The sequence below is a fragment of the Coturnix japonica genome, chromosome Z, assembly GCF_054131305.1.
Source record: "Coturnix japonica strain WE chromosome Z, WE-NBRP24, whole genome shotgun sequence".
Classification (NCBI taxonomy): Eukaryota; Metazoa; Chordata; class Aves; order Galliformes; family Phasianidae; genus Coturnix; species Coturnix japonica.
Window position 1 is genome coordinate 46,842,709 of NC_140702.1, and position 20,141 is coordinate 46,862,849.

General features: G+C 35.8%; 1 protein-coding gene across 4 annotated transcripts in view; it reads right to left on the bottom strand.

Annotated features, from left to right (window-relative positions):
• KDM4C (lysine demethylase 4C) overlaps positions 1 to 20,141 on the bottom strand; it is a 268,145-nt gene that overhangs the window by 51,960 nt on the left and 196,044 nt on the right. For all 4 annotated transcript variants that reach the window (XM_085528382.1, XM_015848974.2, XM_085528383.1 and 1 more), the window contains exon 17: positions 15,937 to 16,045. In XM_085528382.1, the coding sequence (XP_085384508.1) occupies positions 15,937 to 16,045 (109 nt within the window). The remainder of the gene's footprint in view (positions 1 to 15,936; positions 16,046 to 20,141) is intronic.

The window sequence follows — 20,141 nt, forward strand, 5'->3', positions numbered from 1 at the left end:
AAACATCTTTTTGCCCATTAAAGCCTAAATATGCTCACTCTCTTTATACTGACATAGTTTTTGCATTGTTCTTTAGTTCTGCAGTTACCATAAGATTTGTCTTTTACTATTTTGTAAACATTTCCTCTCTATGTACAAACGACATTTTATGCTGAAACACTTTCTTGCCTTTAAAAAAAATTATAAAGCAAAAGATTATAAGCTAAAATAAACACTTTTGAAGCCAATAAATAAATAAATGTTTCAAAAATGTCTACGTTAAAATTTTGGTCTCGTTGATAGGAAATGAGTTTCAAATTATAAGCTTCTCCTTAAGGGTTTTGACTTGTGCAAATTTCAGACAAGAAATTTTTGTGAAATCTTATTTATTATTATTACAAGTCCAGAAAGTTGCTTCCCAGATTCTATTAATGGTAATACCTCTAAAATGATACTTATTTCTAAATAAAAACAGAAGTATGGAAGAACAGAAACATACAGAAAAAAATAGAAGTACAGAAATAATCCTTTCCTGGTAGTAATTCTTTCTAGGTATTGTCTACTACATTCAACCCAGTCTATATTGCACTGCAGATCTGAATCTGATGTTTTCTCATCACAAGTTGAAAGCTTCTACAGGTGCTAAATCATGAGGCTCAGAGAGATTGAAGAGCCTATAAAAGCAACGCTCAGAGAACCAGTAATAGGCTCTGAGAATCTTATGGACTTGATGTCTCTAGAAACTGGCAACAAAGACCACAACTGGCCACCTGATAGAAAAGTACCAGTCACTTTTCCTTCATACAGGCTCTATGTTAAGACACTTTTGCTTTCTGAAAACTAAGCACAGATGTATAGGTATAACAGAATATCTCATTAAAAACCTAACAGAGATGACGAATACTCCCTTTCACGAATTTTTGTGACAGAGATACTTGAAATCCTGCAAATAATTCTACCAATAGACAGTGGCAATCACAAAAGCCTCTAATTTCTGTAGGTGCAACAGCCATGCTTCTTTCATTTTTCAAGGAACAACTTAGGCAAAATTCTACATCAAGCAAAGAATCTAGAATCCATCTTCAGTCATTGAGCTGAGGTTACTTTTATCATAAAATCTTTCAAGTCAGTTTTATGCACTAAATCAGCTTTAGTCAGTAGCTTTGGAACCCCTTTTAACAAGCAAGCAATATTAAATTGTTATTAAACACTTCAATTAGATTTTTTATCAAAAACTACATGCTATCACTTTGCTTATATAGCCTAACCCTTTTATCTCACCATTGTCATTTAGAAGATACTTTAAAAATGTGAATCTATGTGTTTAGACACAGAGCAACTTAATTTCAAATTAAGAAACTCAGAACTCACATAACCCTCCAAATGCTGCAGGTGCTTCATTCTGAACCTTTCGTAAGCTGTAAACTTGCTATGGTGAGTTACGCACATCACAAATTATTTTACAGAAAACGTACCAAGTGATTGTGATATAGAAAATGATATTATTTTGAACCTTTCCACAAAATAGACACTACTGCTCAAATCTGAAACGCAGCATCAGCACCTATTGTAAAAGCGGAACTTGAACAATCATTCTCTACTAGCATTATTTTAAAATTACTGATGCACAACATGCTTATTCACTGGTGAAGTTAGACTTGATACACTTTAAGTATTTCTAATTCTTCTCCAACCTTCTCTCTCTTAAAACTGAACCATATTAGAATGTTTTGTTCACACATATGACTTTCCTCTATGCAGTGAAAAACATGAACCTATAAATTGTATTTGCCCCATCAAATCACCTTTTTAAACTTTGCTAGGATGCCAAGATTATTCAGAGTCCTAATCTGATCTTCCAAGTAAATCCCAAAAAGAGAAATTTAAAATCTGTAACAGGAGCTATACTTAAGAAATCTAAATGACATCAAAAAACTTTCTATGAAGCAGAAACCATTGACGAATAACCCCATGAAAAGAATTCCTGAGATTTCTCTTCTTCAGTGATGTGAACTATTTTGATATTTTCTAAATGACACATACAAGCCTTTTGATCAAATAGACACAAAACAAAACAACAACAAAAAACCAATATCCCGCACACACGCACACACACACCAAACTTTCTAACTTTCCAACAGCAATTACTACTACCAACATTTCTGCCACTTCTGACATAAACAAGTTACAATGCTTACAATTAGGGGGAATAAAATAAAATAAAATAAAATAAAATAAAATAAAATAAAATAAAATAAAACAAAATGCAACAAAACAAAATAAAATAAAAATGGAATTAGAAAAAAAATACATAAGACAAATAAGAAGAAAGGAAAAAATAAAGTAAAAAAGGAAAAAAAGGAACAAAAATAGAAAATGGGGGGGAAAAAAAGGAAAAAGTAGAAAGAAAAAAAATATCTGCATAAAATCACTGCCAAATTTTCAGAAAATGCATCTCTTGGTTTAAAGATAAGACTGTATGAACACTTTGGATATCACTCATATTGTTTCATAAACACTTTAAAGGCTCTCTGATGCCACGATGAGGCCTGCAAAGATCTATGCCAAAATAAAACAGCCGTACATGAGGTTACTCTAGCATATTACTAAATGGCTTTACTGATTTGAAAGAAACTTTGAAGAATCTATCACATAATGGGTAACATTTACACTAAATTTAATTCCAGCCTATTAAAATTTAAAAGCAATGGCTACAATTTATGCCATGTTGGTAGTATTGTACAAAACTCATCAACAGCACAGTGAGAAAATACAAAGCAAAAAATGTGAGTGGTTTCTTTTATAGATTTTCAATTGACAGCCAAAAACATGCCAGCAATTTTAAGCAAGAAAATCTTCAGGAAACAATAACTGTGTTTTACAGAGTTCAACTGTGTTAAACAGGTAATCACATATCCTAGGTAAAGAAAGTTATTACCGGGAGGAAAAGTGGTTATTTGGGTATTCAGGTGTGATCAGCACACAGTGTGTTGCAAGTGTGAATTTCAATCAGCTAGGCAAACAGCTGAGAAGAAAACAACCTTCCAGATCTCACTGTCACCTTTTTATGACACTTCTCACAGTGACAGTATAAAACCTAATTTAGTACGCATACGTAGATATTACCTATGAATACGCAAGCAAATTCAGCTCGATTACCAAAATCATGCAGTATTTTAAGCTTTTAAATGTTGATATGTTAACTTAAAAAATCAAATGTTTTTGGCATGGGAATTTTCTTCTCAGATTTTTCTGCACTGCAGGAAAGAATCTATAAATAAATAAGAAATACTTAAAATTATGTAGGTTGCCATCTAAATAAATGGCTTGGACATCAATAATTTCTCTTCAAAGCTGTAAGCTATGCAAGTTTTCCCTCTTTGCTTAGAAATAACATTTATTTATCTTTCAAAGTTTTGTCTCTTTCAGACATTAACAATTAAAGTCAAAAGTATTTAGCCAATATCTGCTTTGCACTACAAAGCTCTCTGTATTTCAGGATTATGTAGAGACGGCTCAACCCAAGCTTTCTGATACTCAATTAAAAACACACACACAAAAGGAAATCAGTCTGCAATACCTGCCCTTCCTTCCATGTGGATAAGACAAATAGAGTTCACAAAATCTCATTCACACTAACAATGACTGCTCACAAATCATTTTATCACACTCAGCCTTTAACAAGAATCTTGATATTAATTTTCTTCTTTTAAAATTGGCAATAGGTAGATTCCTAACATATAGACCTTATTTCTCATTTACTTACTTCCCTTCATGATTTCTACAATTTGGTTTTATTCTGTTCATCTTAAAAACCTGTATGAAACTGGGCTGAGTCATACACACGTATGCCACATATTTGATCAGAATGAATGTTTGTAATTTATTAGGCAGTCTAGAAAGGCATGCAGCTCTGCACTGTACAAATGTTTTGCCAATAAGTATTCTGTTTTTTAACAAAACAGTCATGTATGTTCTATGCTCCTATACAGCTCTTCATGCATTTTTCCTGTCAACAGCCTCTGTGAAATAGAGTGCAAATGACCAAAGAAATTCTGTCTTTTACAAGAGGAGAATCTCTTTTCTCTGAAAAGAAGCAAAGAAGTAGAAATCTCAAAGTTAAATTCTGAAGTACATTTGTACAACTGACTTTGTGAGAACAGATTTTGGCAAAATTAAAGCATAATGGAAAATCCTAACAAACAACTCGAATTATAATTGTGTCAGAGAAAAAAAAAAAAATCTTGAAATTAAATGGCAGAAAGAGTGAAATTAGACACTAGTCAACATAAACAAGCTAGAGCAAAACTCTGTATTTTCATGGCAGAAACAAGTCGTTGCAATAAAAATATTTCCCAGGATCGTTTAGACATCCAATCTCTTTGTACAAAAATAACAGGATGAGCCAAATCTTCCTCTTCTTAGCTTCAGATATACTAGTAAGGACCCAAAAGAAATAAAAAGTAGAATATAAATATATATATCAAATGGTGTCTTCCACCTGCACAAGTTTGATGAGAGCCCATGTCAAAGTCATTTTGATTTTCTAAATCTTCCACAATACTAAAAGCTGGTGTTAACAGCATACGGATAAGCATGTGTATATGCATGTACATATGCATGCCTGCACAAGCAATGCAACAAATGGGATGTGAGAAAATCAACACATACGGTACAACTAGGAGAGAAGATATTTTGAGGTACTTTAAATCCTACAAGCATTAGTTTCCTGCTAACGTAAAGTGGTTTATCCAGCACAGAGGTAAATTTTCAATTAATATTGAAAAGTAAAAAAGTAGATTGGATTACTGCAGACAGCTTCTAAAAATAAAGGAGACACGCAGGATAGTTATCTCTACAGCACTTTTCACTGTGACAACAGTACTCTACAGTTCAAAAACAAAACTGGATATTATAGGCAGTTCACACCAGGATAAGTCTAAACTGGATGTTGCAAAGTGAGTTAGCTAGCAAAGAGCTTTCAGTTGTAAAAGACCTCTTACAAGGATAAAAATACTTCATGATGGTCCAAGAGAACAAGTCTCTCTAGCAAAAGGACATTTGCCATATAAGTCAAGCCTTATTACTCTGTAAAGAGATCTGGAAGTTCTCCAGGATTACAGAAGTGTTGTCTGACTACAAGAGTCCAGTTCCTCTGTCATTAGGAAACTGATATTTAATATTAAAGAGGAAAACCAGTGAGCTACAGAGCAGATGGTTATCCGAGTATCATGCAGAACCAGGATGCATGAATAAGCCTTCTACTTGTTCCATTCCCTTTGGCCAACTTCTCTGGCCAACATGTTGGCTTAAAATTAAAAAGTAGACAGCTACCATTCTGTTAAAGCAAGTATATCAATAAGATACCTTGCAAAAGACCACAGAGACGTGTGTTAACCCTTCCCCAAAATAAAAAGCTCTTTAAAATAAAGATTCTATCTGTAGTATCTTTTTTATTTACATCCCTGCTAAATTACAATTGCACAAGAATGTATCTGCTATTATTTATGTGATGTCCAAAAAGCAAGTGGATACGTAATTTTTCGAATCCAATTCTGGATGTTTTCTGCAGCTGCTATTTTTGTTCACACCCTACTTCTATCTTGCCCAGTTTTACGAAGAAGTTAAATTTTATGCAACATGAAGTTTTTGAATTAATTACTCATTTTATAAATTTCGCATGAATTTACGTATGATTTAGCTGTGTCACCTTTGGACATTCCATCTCCTCTGCAATAAAAAAGAAAGACATTAACACAAACTGTCCACCAAGAGTAATTCTGTCTACAGAGTGTTTCTCTGTAACATTTCAGCTACAGGAGAAATTGGAAGATGAAGCAGGCTGCAGTGCCATCATTACGATGTTGACACATAGCTTTGTGACTCGTATTTGTCAGACTTGGACAGTGTAGTCTCTCAGCTTGCCAAGTGCCCTGCTGTGATAAGGTGCAAGGAATAAGTAAGCTGCTTAAGTTCAAAGCTGACAAGACAGATGTAATGCTTGCTGGTAATGAAAACAACATACAGACATTCCCGAAGACCACACAGTTAAATGAACTAAATGTGCCTAGCAAATGATCTCACACTACTGGGTGTATGATGGAAAATATGCCAATCCTCCAGGGAGGAAATGTTTTTCCCTAATGTTTGGGAGTTACTTAAAACACACGGATACAGTATAGTCTGTGGCTTCCTAAAAGACTATACCTTCTATTAAGAATAGCATGCAAAACAGAAAGATAAAACAAACAACTGCTAGAAGAGCCATGCTGTAAACAAGGGGAGGACAAAACGCTGCTTACTAGAATCTGTGTACTGCTTTTCTTGTAAAAATAAATAAATGTCAGAAACAGAGATTCCTCATTCCTCAGAGAGAGGTACTTTCATACGTGGAGAAAGGTAATCTCAGGCAGAAGTCCAGCAGAACATCCCCGCTCCTTGAAATTAAGATTACACTGAGTTCCTACAAATTCCTAGAATTTGCTGCTCAGCTCAACCTTCTGCCTTCTTGAACAGATCCTTTTGATTAATATTTCAACTAGGTGTCAGCTTCCAAACATGAAACTAATATCTGCTCATAACCTGAGCCGTACCTTTTTCACTTCAGGGAACACCTCTGACAAAAAATATTCCAGAAATCAGAGCAATACCTTCTGGCACATAAATTTGAAAGAGAAAATGGTGGCAGGGGAAAAAAGAAAAAAAAAGAAAGAAAAAAAAAAGTCCTGAATTCCTGAAAATGCAAACTTAATCTGAAAAGTAAACATTGTCTCTATGTTTAGTTTCTAACTATGAGCGCTGATCCTAAAGTAATTCCTCCTATTCTATTACCTCGGCCTGCAGTGTCAGAAGCGGATGTTGGTGACATGGCAATAGAGGTTCTGTGTTCCCACTACCTGTCTGGTTTCATAGCTGAGAATCTACTGTCATACAGTGTTGTGTTCTTCGTATCCTTCACAGATGCCATAGAAATAGACATAGAAATAGGAGGCATTACACTCAAAGCAACTGATGTATTTTCAATGATATCCAAATAACTCACCATTTACTCATCATTTTATCTTTTAAAACAGATTATGTACATAAACCAGTAGGGTATAAAGGACCCCAAGTAGGATGAAGGAATACATAAACAATCACTGATTCTGGGGAGAAGCACTGGTTTATCTACAACAGATGTAATGTGTAGTAAGCATTACAGTAAAATGTATTTAAAACAGCCTACAACTCACTGAATAAAAAGGTAAATATCTAGAAAATTAAAAAATACCTTTTTAGCCAAATTGGAAATAATTGCTACGATAACCTGGATTAAAATATCTGACCCTGGGCACTGAAATGATACATGGTTCTGCAAGCAAAATTCGGTATTAAATTTACATTTTAAAAGTATCTTGTTTTGGTGTGTATGCAATCACCATAAAAACAAGACACGGAAACACAAAAAAATCACACTATAACAGTGTCTCTGTGCTTTGTTATTGCTATGAACAGACACATCATATTTTATTTCCTAAAAAGATACAGTGTCATGGTGTTAAATTTTTTATGTTTTGTAAAACATTATTTATACTCTGCATATGCTAAACACATTTAACCTTTGCTAGCTGCTACATCTTAACAGCATCTCCTTTCCTTTTCTGGATCTTTTCACTCTCACACTTCCCCTTTTCCCTACCACATATAAAGGCGATGATGCCTTATCACACAAAATTTTGGTATACAAGTATCAGAAAAAAATAAGGTTTAAAAAGACAATCAAAAAGTTTTAATTTATCAAAACAATGTCAAATATGACACAGACATTAGGCAGTGTCATCAGCCATGATAAAAATGGAAGGTAAATTTAGAGTATAAACATGGCTTATAAAAGCACATTGTGTGCAAAGCCTCCACAAATAATCACAGAAAGAGACCTCAGTTCAGTAAGTTCATTCCCTCCTTATTCAGATCCGACCTGCAACCTTCTTGGTTCAATTAGAAGGCCCTGCAAATGCATTCCAGTAAAAAATTAATCTTTGATATGAAATACAATCACAAGCCCTTTTGCACTTCTGGACAAAAAGTACTATTGTCCTTAAATACTCAAATCATATTTGAAAGTGGTCACTGACCTTTAAAGCATGTAAGCACTTCTGAAAGCTTTATTATGAGGTTTAAATAAATTCAAGCCAAAATGAAAGTAAGTTCAGCATTTCTATATATTCTTTTTAATACAAATGTTATGAAAATCTCATCAAGTTATTAGAGGTCAGAGGGTTATTCTATGCCTGACAATGTAGAATATTATCTATGAGATAAAATGATTCTTTACTGCAGATATTAATATTCAATTCAAAACTCAGTATTTAATTTAGCTCTTCAATCACATGCACTTCTGGACGTAACCATATTTAACTCATGATTTTCCTTTCTCAGACAGATTACAGAACTGTCATTTTTTTGTTCTGATGCAAATATGTGAGGCCCTTTATACACAAACACAGACTGAACAAACAGGCATGAACTTAAAACATAAGCCCAACTCTTATCAGACTTACACAGCTTATTATGGACTTATTAATCATCAGAGCTTAAAAGAATTCAAAGAATTTTCACAGGAAATATCTATTGTACATAAAGCTCTCTGTTCACTTGTAGACAGAATGGGCTAGTTAACATTTTAAACACTCTACTTTCCTTCTTACAGGCATGTACAAACATTTTTAGTAAAAGACATCTACCATTTTCCATGTTTTTCTACAGACTTTATAGTTGGGTAGTACAAATACCCATAGCTTGCATTAGGACCCGCTCATTGCAGCAGATCATTTTGACAGCAAGCACTATACAGCCAGCAGTATAGATTCTTCTAGCATACTTATTCAGAATCTAATGAACAAGGCAATTGACATGAATGGACTAAATAATATTTTGTATGCGGCTGTATGTAAAAAAAAAGGCACTATATTTTTAACCAATTACATAGTTTGGTAGCATGGAACTAATGCATCATTTTCTGCTTTCATTATTTTAATTGAAAAATTGTGCTAATCTTTTTGTTTGTTTGTTTTTGTTTTTGTTTTTGTTTTTAATATAGAAATATTTTGAAATCTACCACAAAATTTCTATTTTCTTCCTGTTTTCTGTGACAGAGTGCAAAGGAATAGTTTGTGCACAAATCTATGTAAGCTACCAGAAATGCATGGCAGCACTGATATTCTCACTACACATATGTTTTATTTACTCTTTCATAACACAACTAAAACAGATCTACAGTCCTACTACAGTTTAACAAATGAATTTTATTACAAATTAGAACATGAGAAGATGTGGAGTATCTTAAATGTCTTTAATCCTTGAAACAGAATGACAGGCAGGAGAATATTTGTTCACTCTTTTAAAAGCTCATACACATTTTCCATTTGAATCCATTCTTCAGTGGCAAACCACAGAGAAACCTCTGTATTTTCAGAATTGATGTACCTTTCAAAACTATAATCTTTGGCTTTCAAGCTCACTATTATTTGCCTTCAGGTGCAAATTTTAAAGTGTATAGGCTTCTAAAAAGAACTTTATGGCCTCAGCCAGATACTGAAAGGCTTGTAGATAAGTCATCATCACAGTGTAAATTTCTTTTCAAAATAATGTTCCTCACTCAGAGTACACTTGTGCTTATACTCGGTTCACTTGTCAAATACAAATTTGAGGTCATCAAAAGCTTCAGGGCAACTTCAGCTATTCCAAAACTCATTTTCTACCTCTATTTTGTTGGAGAAATAGGATTTCAAATGTAAAAATAACAGGAAGCTCTACGGATAAAGAAACAAAGGCATATTAGAGGCATGCTTCAGTGCAGCATTGCAGTGACTGCCTGTAAAGACAAAGTCAATTCAATACCTAAGTATCTTAAAATACAGAAAATATCAAAAGCAGACAATGTATCTTGCTAAACAGTTTATTCTATTCAAAGCATGATTTTACAACTGACTAACACATAGGTTGAAGAACAGATTCTAATTATTTTATTGAGATGTTTCTTTTATAGCAAATGAAAATTTAAACACTCTCATTTACAATGTCTGCTGTTGGTGGTAAGTCATACGTCTGACAAAGGTAAATGAAGCCAGGCTCAGTATTCCTGTTGGCTTAGGTTCCTTGGCCATATGATAATAAACACTTGTATTCAACTCTATTTATAAGTGCTGTGTTTTAATAAAATAAAATGACACACAAGAGAGCACTTATTCTTTCTTAAGAGCTGCATTTATGTTTGAGAGGTCAGTTTGATTTTTCATCTCCAGAGATGTGTTTCTGCAGATATCGTTCCTGTTTCTAATTAGAGCTAAGTAGTTAGCACTCTTTTGAAAGCATAGACTACATGCAAATACTTGGGGGTAAAGACTTTGCATTCCCAAAGTAAAATGGAGTTTTAATGTTAACTTTAACAAGCCTAGGAATCCACAGTCTGTTTTCTGTGACTGGCATACACATAGCCAAAGAAAACAGGTTTTCAAAAGCAGGTGTTCACAATTAGGCTTCTCTTGGAGATGTAAGAACAAATGGAACAATGGAAAGAAAATTAAAAAAAAAAAAAAAAGAACTCAAAACTTGGCTGTTAAACTATATTTATGTGCTTTGGGCATGCTTGAAATGGAAACTAACACCACAAATACAATCATTCATAATTATTTTCCACATCACACAACTATAACAAACTGTCACAGGCTGAAACTTGCCATACACTTTTAGTTAAATTCAATGCAGCTCCTTGTCCAAACTACTACTTGTCACCAACTCTGCCTTCCGTATTAACTGCTCTTTGTGTATTTCTTCCCCTTCAATTTGCTTGTACATCTGCTGTTGCAATGGGGAGACAACTGGAACAGAGACCATCCAAGTAAAACTGTCAAATACACGACAGTAATCAGCAGTGGCCAGCATGCATTTATGACTAACCTGATCACCTTGCATAACAAGCTGACCAGAGTAGTAGGTGAGAAAAAGGCTGAGAACATTGTACAACTGGATTGTAATAAAATTTTTGACACTGTTTCCCACAGCATTCTTTGGGAGAAATTGGCTGCTTATGGCTTAAACACGTGTATGGTTTGCTGGGTGAAGAACTAGCTGGGTGGACTGGCTCTAAGAGCCATTGTGAAAGGAGTTCAAATCAGTTAGCAGCTGAACACCAGTGATGTTTCTGGAGCTCACTGCCAGGGCCAGTTTTGGTTATCATTTTAATCAGTGACCTGGACAGGTACTGAGTACACCTTCAGGTAGGTCACCTGAATAATACCAAGCTAGATAGAATTGCTGATCTGTTTGAGAGTAGGAATGTCCTGCATAAGGACCGGGGTAGGCTGAATCAGCAGGCTGAGTCCAGTCACAAAAGGCCAAGTGCTGGGTTCTGCACCTGAGTCACAACAACAACCCCATAAATGTTACAGGCTGGTGTAAGCGTGGCTGGAAATTCTGCCCAGCAGAAAAGGACCTGGAGATGTTGGTTGGCAGCCAGTTGAACATGAGCCAGCAGTGTGTCCATGTGATCAAGAAAGCCAATGCATTCTGTCTTACATCAGAGAGAGTATGAACAGCAGGAATGGAAGGATGATCGTCCCTCTGTATTTGGCGCAGGTGAGACTACAGCTTGAACACTGTGTTCAGTTTAGGGGTCCTTCACTTTAAGAAGGTTACTGAGTTCCTTGAGCTTGTGCATAGAAGACTTGAAGCAGGAAAAACTACTAGAAAACAAAAGTTACAAGAAACAGCAGGCAGGATTTCTGGAGGTCTCTACAACTGTCTGAAAGAAGGTAGCAGCAAGGAAGGCCTCAGTTTGTTTTCGCAGTTGACAAGTGATAGGATGTGAGGAAATGGTCTCAAATGGTGCCAAAAGAGATGGGACTCTTCACAGAGAAAGCGGTCCAGCATCAGAACAGACTGCCCAGGGAAGTAGTGGAGCTGTCATATCTGAAGCTATTTAAGACACATGCAGACATGGCACTAAGGAACACAGTTTATTGCTGGTGACTTGGTAGGACACACTGACTGTAGAACCTGATGATTTTCCAGGTCTTTTCCAACCTACATGACTCTGATTTAAAGTGTTTGCAGAGCAGTTTCCATACGATGTTTTAAAATTTATGTTGTGGTGAAGTATGCCTTCCAACCATTTCATCTTAGAACATGAGTGCAAGCCTCTGAATTGTAAATCAAAATTACCTGCTTCCTAGTTTAATAATCACAAGTTTTAATTTTACACAGGTAATGGAACTCAAAGTGCCTGCTGGATATGGCCATCCAGGTTAAATATAAAGATCAAGTCTCATTTTCCCATTCACCCACATGAGTTTCTCTCTACATTGAAGTTGAGTGGAAGGCCTTGCTTCTGGGTTAAAATTAGCTAGATTCCACCAATATTAGGGAAATACAGCTCAAAACTACAAGGTGTGATACAACCTGTTTTACTTCAACACACAATGGAAGTTCCATACTTTCTTAATTAAAAACACAACAACAGAATCTTCTATCAGTATTGATTTAGACTGTTTTCACTGACAAAAGAATCATTTTCAAGGGATTTGGCATTTAAAGAACACTTCAGCGTGTCACGAATTTTCAACTATGACAGAACATGATAGGTAACCCACTAAAAAAAAACAAACAAACAAAAAAAAAAACAAGTAATGTATTTTGTCATTCTATGAAAACAAAAATTTGCAAACACTGAATTGCTGTATAAAACAATTTTATAGCTACAAACTACTTTATGCAAAATACAAATACGAAATTTACTCTGAAACAAATTAATACACAGTATTTAATAATAGAAAGACTTGCAGAAAACACATTGATTTCAACCCCAAAATGTCTAGTGAATTAAAACTATTTAGCAGCAATCAGTACACATATCAACTAAGCAATAAAAATAACCCACCAATATGTTTCCATTTGCACAGATGTTCTTTAATTTGTCAAAAAGCAAACACTGACTTTTTATTTCCTTTTATATTCTTCTGTAGATGCTACATTAAAGAAAATGTCAGCCCAGTCTCTATTCTGAAAACAATAGATGCTCTGCTTATTTGTTTTTCTTATTATTTCAGAGAGAGAGAGAGAGACAGGAAGGAGAGAAAAGGGAAAGTAATGAGGGAATGGAGGAATACAGAAAGAAGCAGACAGATAAATATTTAAAACACTTAAAACAATTAGAACTATTCATTCTCACATTGTAACATTTACATCTTGTTTGGCTGCACCCTAGAATGTACTATGTCCTCCTGTAGTTGTTTTCTGTCATTTTTTGTGTGTATTAAAAAAGCAATGAAACATAGGACAGCAACTAAACATAATAGGACCAACTGTAACTAATAGCTATCCCAGACTTCAATGTAAATGAATTTTAAAGATATTTCCCAAAATTTACTTTTTAAAACATAGATTACTAATGAGAACTCAGTATGAGCAAACAATGTACATAACAATAGTGCTGCATGGTGAAGAATGATGATAAAACACACTCGTAACCTAAAAAATTGGACAGAAATGAAAGAGGAATTGGCTGCTGAAGAGAGTTACTGGCAAGCCCTAGAATTTTAAGAGGCAAAATTGGCCTGAATCAATTGCTTACAGATTCTGAGAGCTACTATAATACCACGCTTAGGGTTCTCCAAGGCAAAGACCCTGAAGTCAGTGGGCATGAGAGCATAAATGCTATTCTGCAGAATCAATAGTTAAGAAGACTAACACAATGATGACACTTCACTTATTCAGTATTATTGACAGTAGCAGAGAAATATGAACCCCATGTTTAAGGAAATAAAAGAAATAATTTACAAAAAATATCTAATACATGGGGCTTTAAAATATTTTGAGAAAATATTACATAGCCATGCAATTCCACTAAATATATATTATTAAAAAAAAAAAAATACTACAGTGTTATTCAAGAAATTCAGTGTAACTTAAAAACAGACTCAGACTTCTTGTGTTTTTCACAGCAGATTTTTCTCTGCTTCTTTAACCAAACAACAACAGTTCAGGAACAACAATTTATAGATCTATTGACATTAAATCATTACAGGGCCTTTGAGAGATTGTCAAACTGCATACTTCCCTTGAATTAGAACAAGCCTACCTGTTTCATTATAAATTCAATGTCTGAAATGATGTCTTGGAAAAGCAAGGTTTAATGAGCCAATCCAGGATTATGGTGCTTCTTTCCCTCACCGCAGGGCCATCCACTCACTACCTACAGCACTACATCGATGGCTATTATGAAGCACCTCACCTCTGATTTTTCTGTGTCCAGCTGAGTTTCTTCATCACAGTATTAATTCCAATCAAATATACAAACCCTTAATAAAAGCAAGCACTCTATTTCTAAATGTTCGAGAACTTGCAAGAGATGGAAATGGTATGTGCAGCTAAAGACAATCTGTAGTGTCTCAATGTCATTTTATTATGAAAAAGGCTTCAAGAACTGAAAAAAAAACATGACTGCAATCAATTTTCTATCAACTGCAGGAAAGAACAGAAGACGGAGTTGCCAGTTATAAATAACTTATTAACATAATTGCCTTGTACTCAGCAGAAAAGACCTAGAAATTGTAAATTGAACACTTCACACATTTTGTGCATTTTGATCCTATGCCTTTACATCAAATAATATATAATTAATTCAAGCCATCTCCAGAATGTTTCTGCTACTCTAATGCAGTTCAAAAAATGGACAGCCCATATTAGAATGAATTTCAGTACTGGGTAAACTACACATTTTTGTGTTTTCAACCTCTGGATCAATTGCTTCCAATCAGACAAGTGTCTGTGACTGTTTATGATCCTCAAAACACATAAAAATATTGAATTAACTCTCAGTGCTTCTACTAGTTATATTTTCAGATTAGGAAGGATCTGGGACTGAACATTTTGAGAAGACACTGCCTGTTCAAGCAAGATCCTGAGATATCTTCTGTCACAGAGCAAAGAGGATTTGCATGCATGTTATTAAAAAACTAAAGAATTCAAGATTTTGAAGTTATGAAAAACAAAGTTAAAGGGAAGGATGATGAAAGAACATTCACTCCATTCCTCTGTTCCACAGAGGACATTAAACTAAAGAAATCCTAAAATAGCATTCAGAAATATTTTCTAAACTGTGAAAATAGTTAGTTTATGGTCAGGTAAATCAAGAAATATTTCTGAGAAAGCATGAAGCTGGTGCAGAATTTTGATGACATCATTTCCCAGCATCATTCTAGTGGTTCCCAAGTCATTGGCTAACAGAAGATGATATCACAGTGATGCAAACTCAGTCAAATTTACTAATTTTCTTTGTAATAGAGCAAGGAACATTATCCTAAATTGCACTTGAACATGTCTTCCACTTTTGTAAATCAACCATCCAGAATGTTAGCAGTGGATATACTTCTTATATTTATTTTTTACAACAGCCTACAAAATTCCTTAGGAAAGAATTTCAATTCAATATAATGTGTGATCTGTTTTATGCATGCTTTTCAATAGCCAGATGGTAGAGATACTGCATGACAACCGGATCATACATTCTTTTACCCAACAAATTGTTCCTTGAGGCAAAAAATACATAAAGACCTCACAAATATGTACTGTGTGATATTCGTAGTTGAGGTTTCAGTGCTTTCATTGTCAGTACAAATCCAGAAGCTGAACTTTCACAGTTGATAATGGTCAGGTTTTCTGCTGTTCACCTGGAGAAAACTAAACTTCTTTTTCAAGAAATACCAGAGATTGTAAATGGTATTAATAAATGGCCACTGTATGTAATAAGCAATAGGTTAATATTAGTAAAACCTCAGTTATGTACTTCTAACCTTAAACACAGTTTAATTCTCTGCAACTGGCAATAATAATCAAAATTAAAATTTTGAATGCATTTCAAAATATTGGAATATCTTAATAGCAAAGAATACATAAAGTATATATGAATATGGTACTCACCAATTTTAGTCTTTGTAAAGGTATTCTGCTAGTGTCTATTGGTGTACGTTCTGTGACATTACCAAATCTGACTTCTGGAACAGCAATTGCACACATTACATGAGCCCACCTGTGAAAAGTGGAAGGTCAAGAATACTACCAGAAAAACCCCACACAAATAAAAGTGATGTTTCATTACCTGCAATTTGTTGTTTCTCTTTTACAAAGCAACCACACCCAGACATTTCTCTTCTAAGATTTCAGAGGACTTCTTTGAAACAGGTTAACACAATTTACAACACTAACACTTTGTGCAAACATCATTTCAGACTGGCTTCTTACTGCAATTTTTTATTTGGAAAAAAAATAAAATAAAATACTTTTCATATTGTGTTTCTTAAGTGCAATACCTTTGTAGGTGTCCTATCCAGGTGCACATGCACAGGCCAGGCTGTTTTAGTAATATGCAATTTTTCACCTACAGTATCATAAAAAATATCAAGTTTTGGAACCCACAAGACACACTGACACCACACGTATTCCATACCTATGACCCAGTGGTGGAGAACCTAACATATCTGACCTTCCTGTGACAGCTCCATGCTGTTCCCTCAGGCCGTGCCACTGTCATCAGATAGCAGAGCTCAGCATTGCTCCAATGCACCCCTCATGAGGAGCTGCAGCAGCCATGAGGCCTCCCCTCAGCCTGCTCTGCTCTGGGCTGAGGGACCCCAGACGTTCCTTGCATGCCTTGCCATCTTAGACCCTTCACCATGTTTGTAACCCTTCTGTGGAAGCTCTCTACTAGTTTTATGTCCTTCTCATTTTGTGGTGCCCAGAGCCGCACACAGTGCTCAAGGTGAAGATGCACCAGTGCAGAACAGAGAGGGAGAACCCCTTCCCCCACAGCACTGGGCCTGACGCATCCCCAGGGTACAGCTGGTCCTTATGCTGCTGACTCATATTCATCTTGCTGTCAACCACAACTCTTAGATCCCTTTCCACGGGGCTGTCTTTGAGCCTCTGACCTCCCAGCCTGTGCATAAATCCAAGGTTGCTGTGACCCAGGGGGCAAAATTGAGCACTTGCTCTTTCCAAATTTCATATGCTTGGTGATTGCCCAGACCTGAAATACATCAAAATCCCTCTGCAAGGGCTCTCTATCCTTGAGGGAGTCAACTCTCAATTTAGCATTGTCCACAAACTCACTTAGCATACATTTGAGACTTGTGTTCATTAAACAAAAGAACACTGAAGAAAACTGGCCCTCAAAAAGAGCCTTGGGAACACTATTAGTGACTGGCCACCAGCCATGTGACCTCATAATGTTTTGAGCCCAATAATGCTTCAAGCCCAACCTGCAAGCCAATTGTTCACTCATAACATTATAGTTTTGTCTAAATGTGTGCTCAACATTTTCTCTAGAAAGATACTAATAGAGACAGTACAGAAAGCTATCCTGAAATCCAAGAAGATCACATCTACTGTATTCCCTAGGTCAATCTGATGGGCAACCTTATCATAAAATAAAATTAAGTCCATTAAATAAGACATAAACCTCATGAATTTGTGTTGGTTAGGATCAATGACAGCAGCATCACTGTCATCGTTAGGGCAATCCCAGACAATAGTGTAGACTGGGAAAATAACTCATTGAGAGCTGCTCTTCCAAGAAAGACTTTGGAGTCCTGGGTATGAAAAGCTGGAAGTGAACCAGCAGTGTGTGTTTGCAGCCTGGAAGACCAACTGTATCCTCCAGTGCATTAAAAGAGGGGAAGCCAGCAGGATGAAGGCGGTGACCTTCCTCTACTGTTCCGATTTTGTGAGGCCCCATCTGGTGCACTGTGTCCAGGTCTGCAGCCCCCAGTACAGGAAGGATGCAGAACTGTTGGAGTGGGTCCAGAGGACACTGAAATCATGAAGATGATCAGAGGCTGGAGCAACTCTTACAGATACAGGCTGAGGGAGAAGAGAAAGCACAGGGGAGACTTCACTGAGGCCCTCTAACACTTAGAGGCATCTTATAAAAAGGAAAGAGACTGACTTTTTACAAGATCTGATAGAGATAGGGCAAGGGAGAATGGTTCTTAACTAAGAGGGGAGATTCAGGATAGATGTTATGAGGAAATTTTTTACTGAGAAAATAGTGAGGCACTGACATAGGTTGCACAGAGAAGCTGTGTATGCAGTGAATACCTCATCCCTGGAAGCATTCATGTTCAGGTTGAATTGGCCCTGAGCAACATGATCTAGCAGGTGGCAAATCTGCTCATGCTGGAGGGACTTGAAGTGGATGATCTTTAAGGTGGCTTTCAATTCAAGCCATTCTGTCACTCTCTAATTGTCTTTCAGGTGTTCTTCAGTAACTCACAGAATAATCTTCTCTGTAATTTTACCAAACACTGAAGTGAGACTGACAGGTCTGTAATTATAGGTTTTTCCTTTTTACTCTTCTTGAAAACTGGTATTTTCATAACATTTGCCAGCTTCCAATCTACTGGGACCTCTCCAGATTTCCCACACCGTTTAAAAGTAGCTAGAAGAGCTGATGGTGACATCAGCCAGTTCTCTGAGTTGAATTCCTTCAGGCCCAAAAGGCTTATATGAATCTAGCAGAGAATCTTGCACACATTTGGGTTTGCTGGGAGTTTATTTTTAGAGAAGTCACAATCCTAAACCTCATAGGACCTTGTAGTGCACATCACCGGTGTTGAAAGGCAGAAGCAAAGAAGGCATTAAATGTCTCCATTTTATCTGTCCCAATTTGTGAGTATCATCAAGTAGAGGACCAGCGTTACTTCCAGTACTCCTTTGCTGCTTACAGTTTTTAAAAGGGCATGCATACTTTTTTTTCTTTTAGTAACACTTTTTTTTTCCATTGCTGCCTGCCTTCAAAATTGCATTGTCTTAATAACATGTGTCTTACCATCTAAGCTTTATGGAGACAGAAATGCTATAAATAAAATGTCTCTTCAATAAACCTTAACACAAGCCTTTATACTCTGACTTTTCTAAACCTAATAGGACTTGAAATAATTGCTGTGTTCACCTGAGAAGAAAGAATCTCAGTACACAGAAAATATCTCAGAATCACAGTTGGATTTTATACTTATTGGAGAAAACAAAATTGTAATTGGAAAACACTTCTGAAAACTTCCAGAAGTTCAAAATAGCAGATAATGCTCAAAGATAGACAGAATACTGAGTACAGGTGAAAACTAAACACCATGTAGCAAGTGCAGTGTGTTACAGAAACAGAAAAACAAGAAGCTAACCAATTTTACAGAGTTCTTATTTCAGAAATCTGTAATAAAAACCCAGAGGGATGTAATGCAAAACTGAAGACTTTAGGTATAATTACAAAGAGGAAGACTCCTCCTGCAGATCCCTGTGGTTGTTTTTATTCCTATGACTAAATCATATAACCTATTTCTAAAATATTTTAACTGATCTACAACAAAGATTTCTCTGTTTTCAAAGATGCAATCCAACAGCTCCAAATATCAGAAGGACATCATAATTTCTATTTTGATGTAATCTCCTTTTTCTCTAGCTGGGAAAAGCTGGTAGCAAACAATTATTTGAGGGAGTTAAAAACAGAGCTAAAAGCCAGCTGAATATTGAGTATTGGCAAGTGTTGGTCAAAATCATGTTAATGTTTTCTGAAGTTAAGATCTGGCCCACAGATTTCCCATACAACCTTCTTCTCACCCAACTATTCACAAAATTTAAAAAAAAGAATACTGTGTAACCAATTGCAAATCACTGACAAATTCTGGACTGATAAGTGGAATGATTGCACTGCTAAACAATCATGCCACAGCTCTAAGGGCTAAAAAAAGGGTTTTATGTGGTATTGATAAGTTACTAAAAGAATGCAGCAGGTTCAGTGAAGACCCAAAATACATGAAAATACATTGGTTTGCTGCCTCTCAGGATCCAACATATGGGACACTGAAAAGAGGGTGCAATAGCTTGTCAAGAGCATGGATGATTATTTGCTATTACTTTTTCATGTGGGCATGAATGATGCTGCAAGCTGGAACATGGGCAGAATTAAAGAAAACTATGAAGGTATGGGAGTGCAAGGGAAAAACACTGGTGCCCAGGTTACCTTCTCTATTTTGCCAGCTGGAGGAAAGAGGGCAGCCAGAAATAGACATATAATGCCTAATACAAATTCCTGGCTACATGGCTGGTGCTGACACAACACTTTCAGTTTTCAT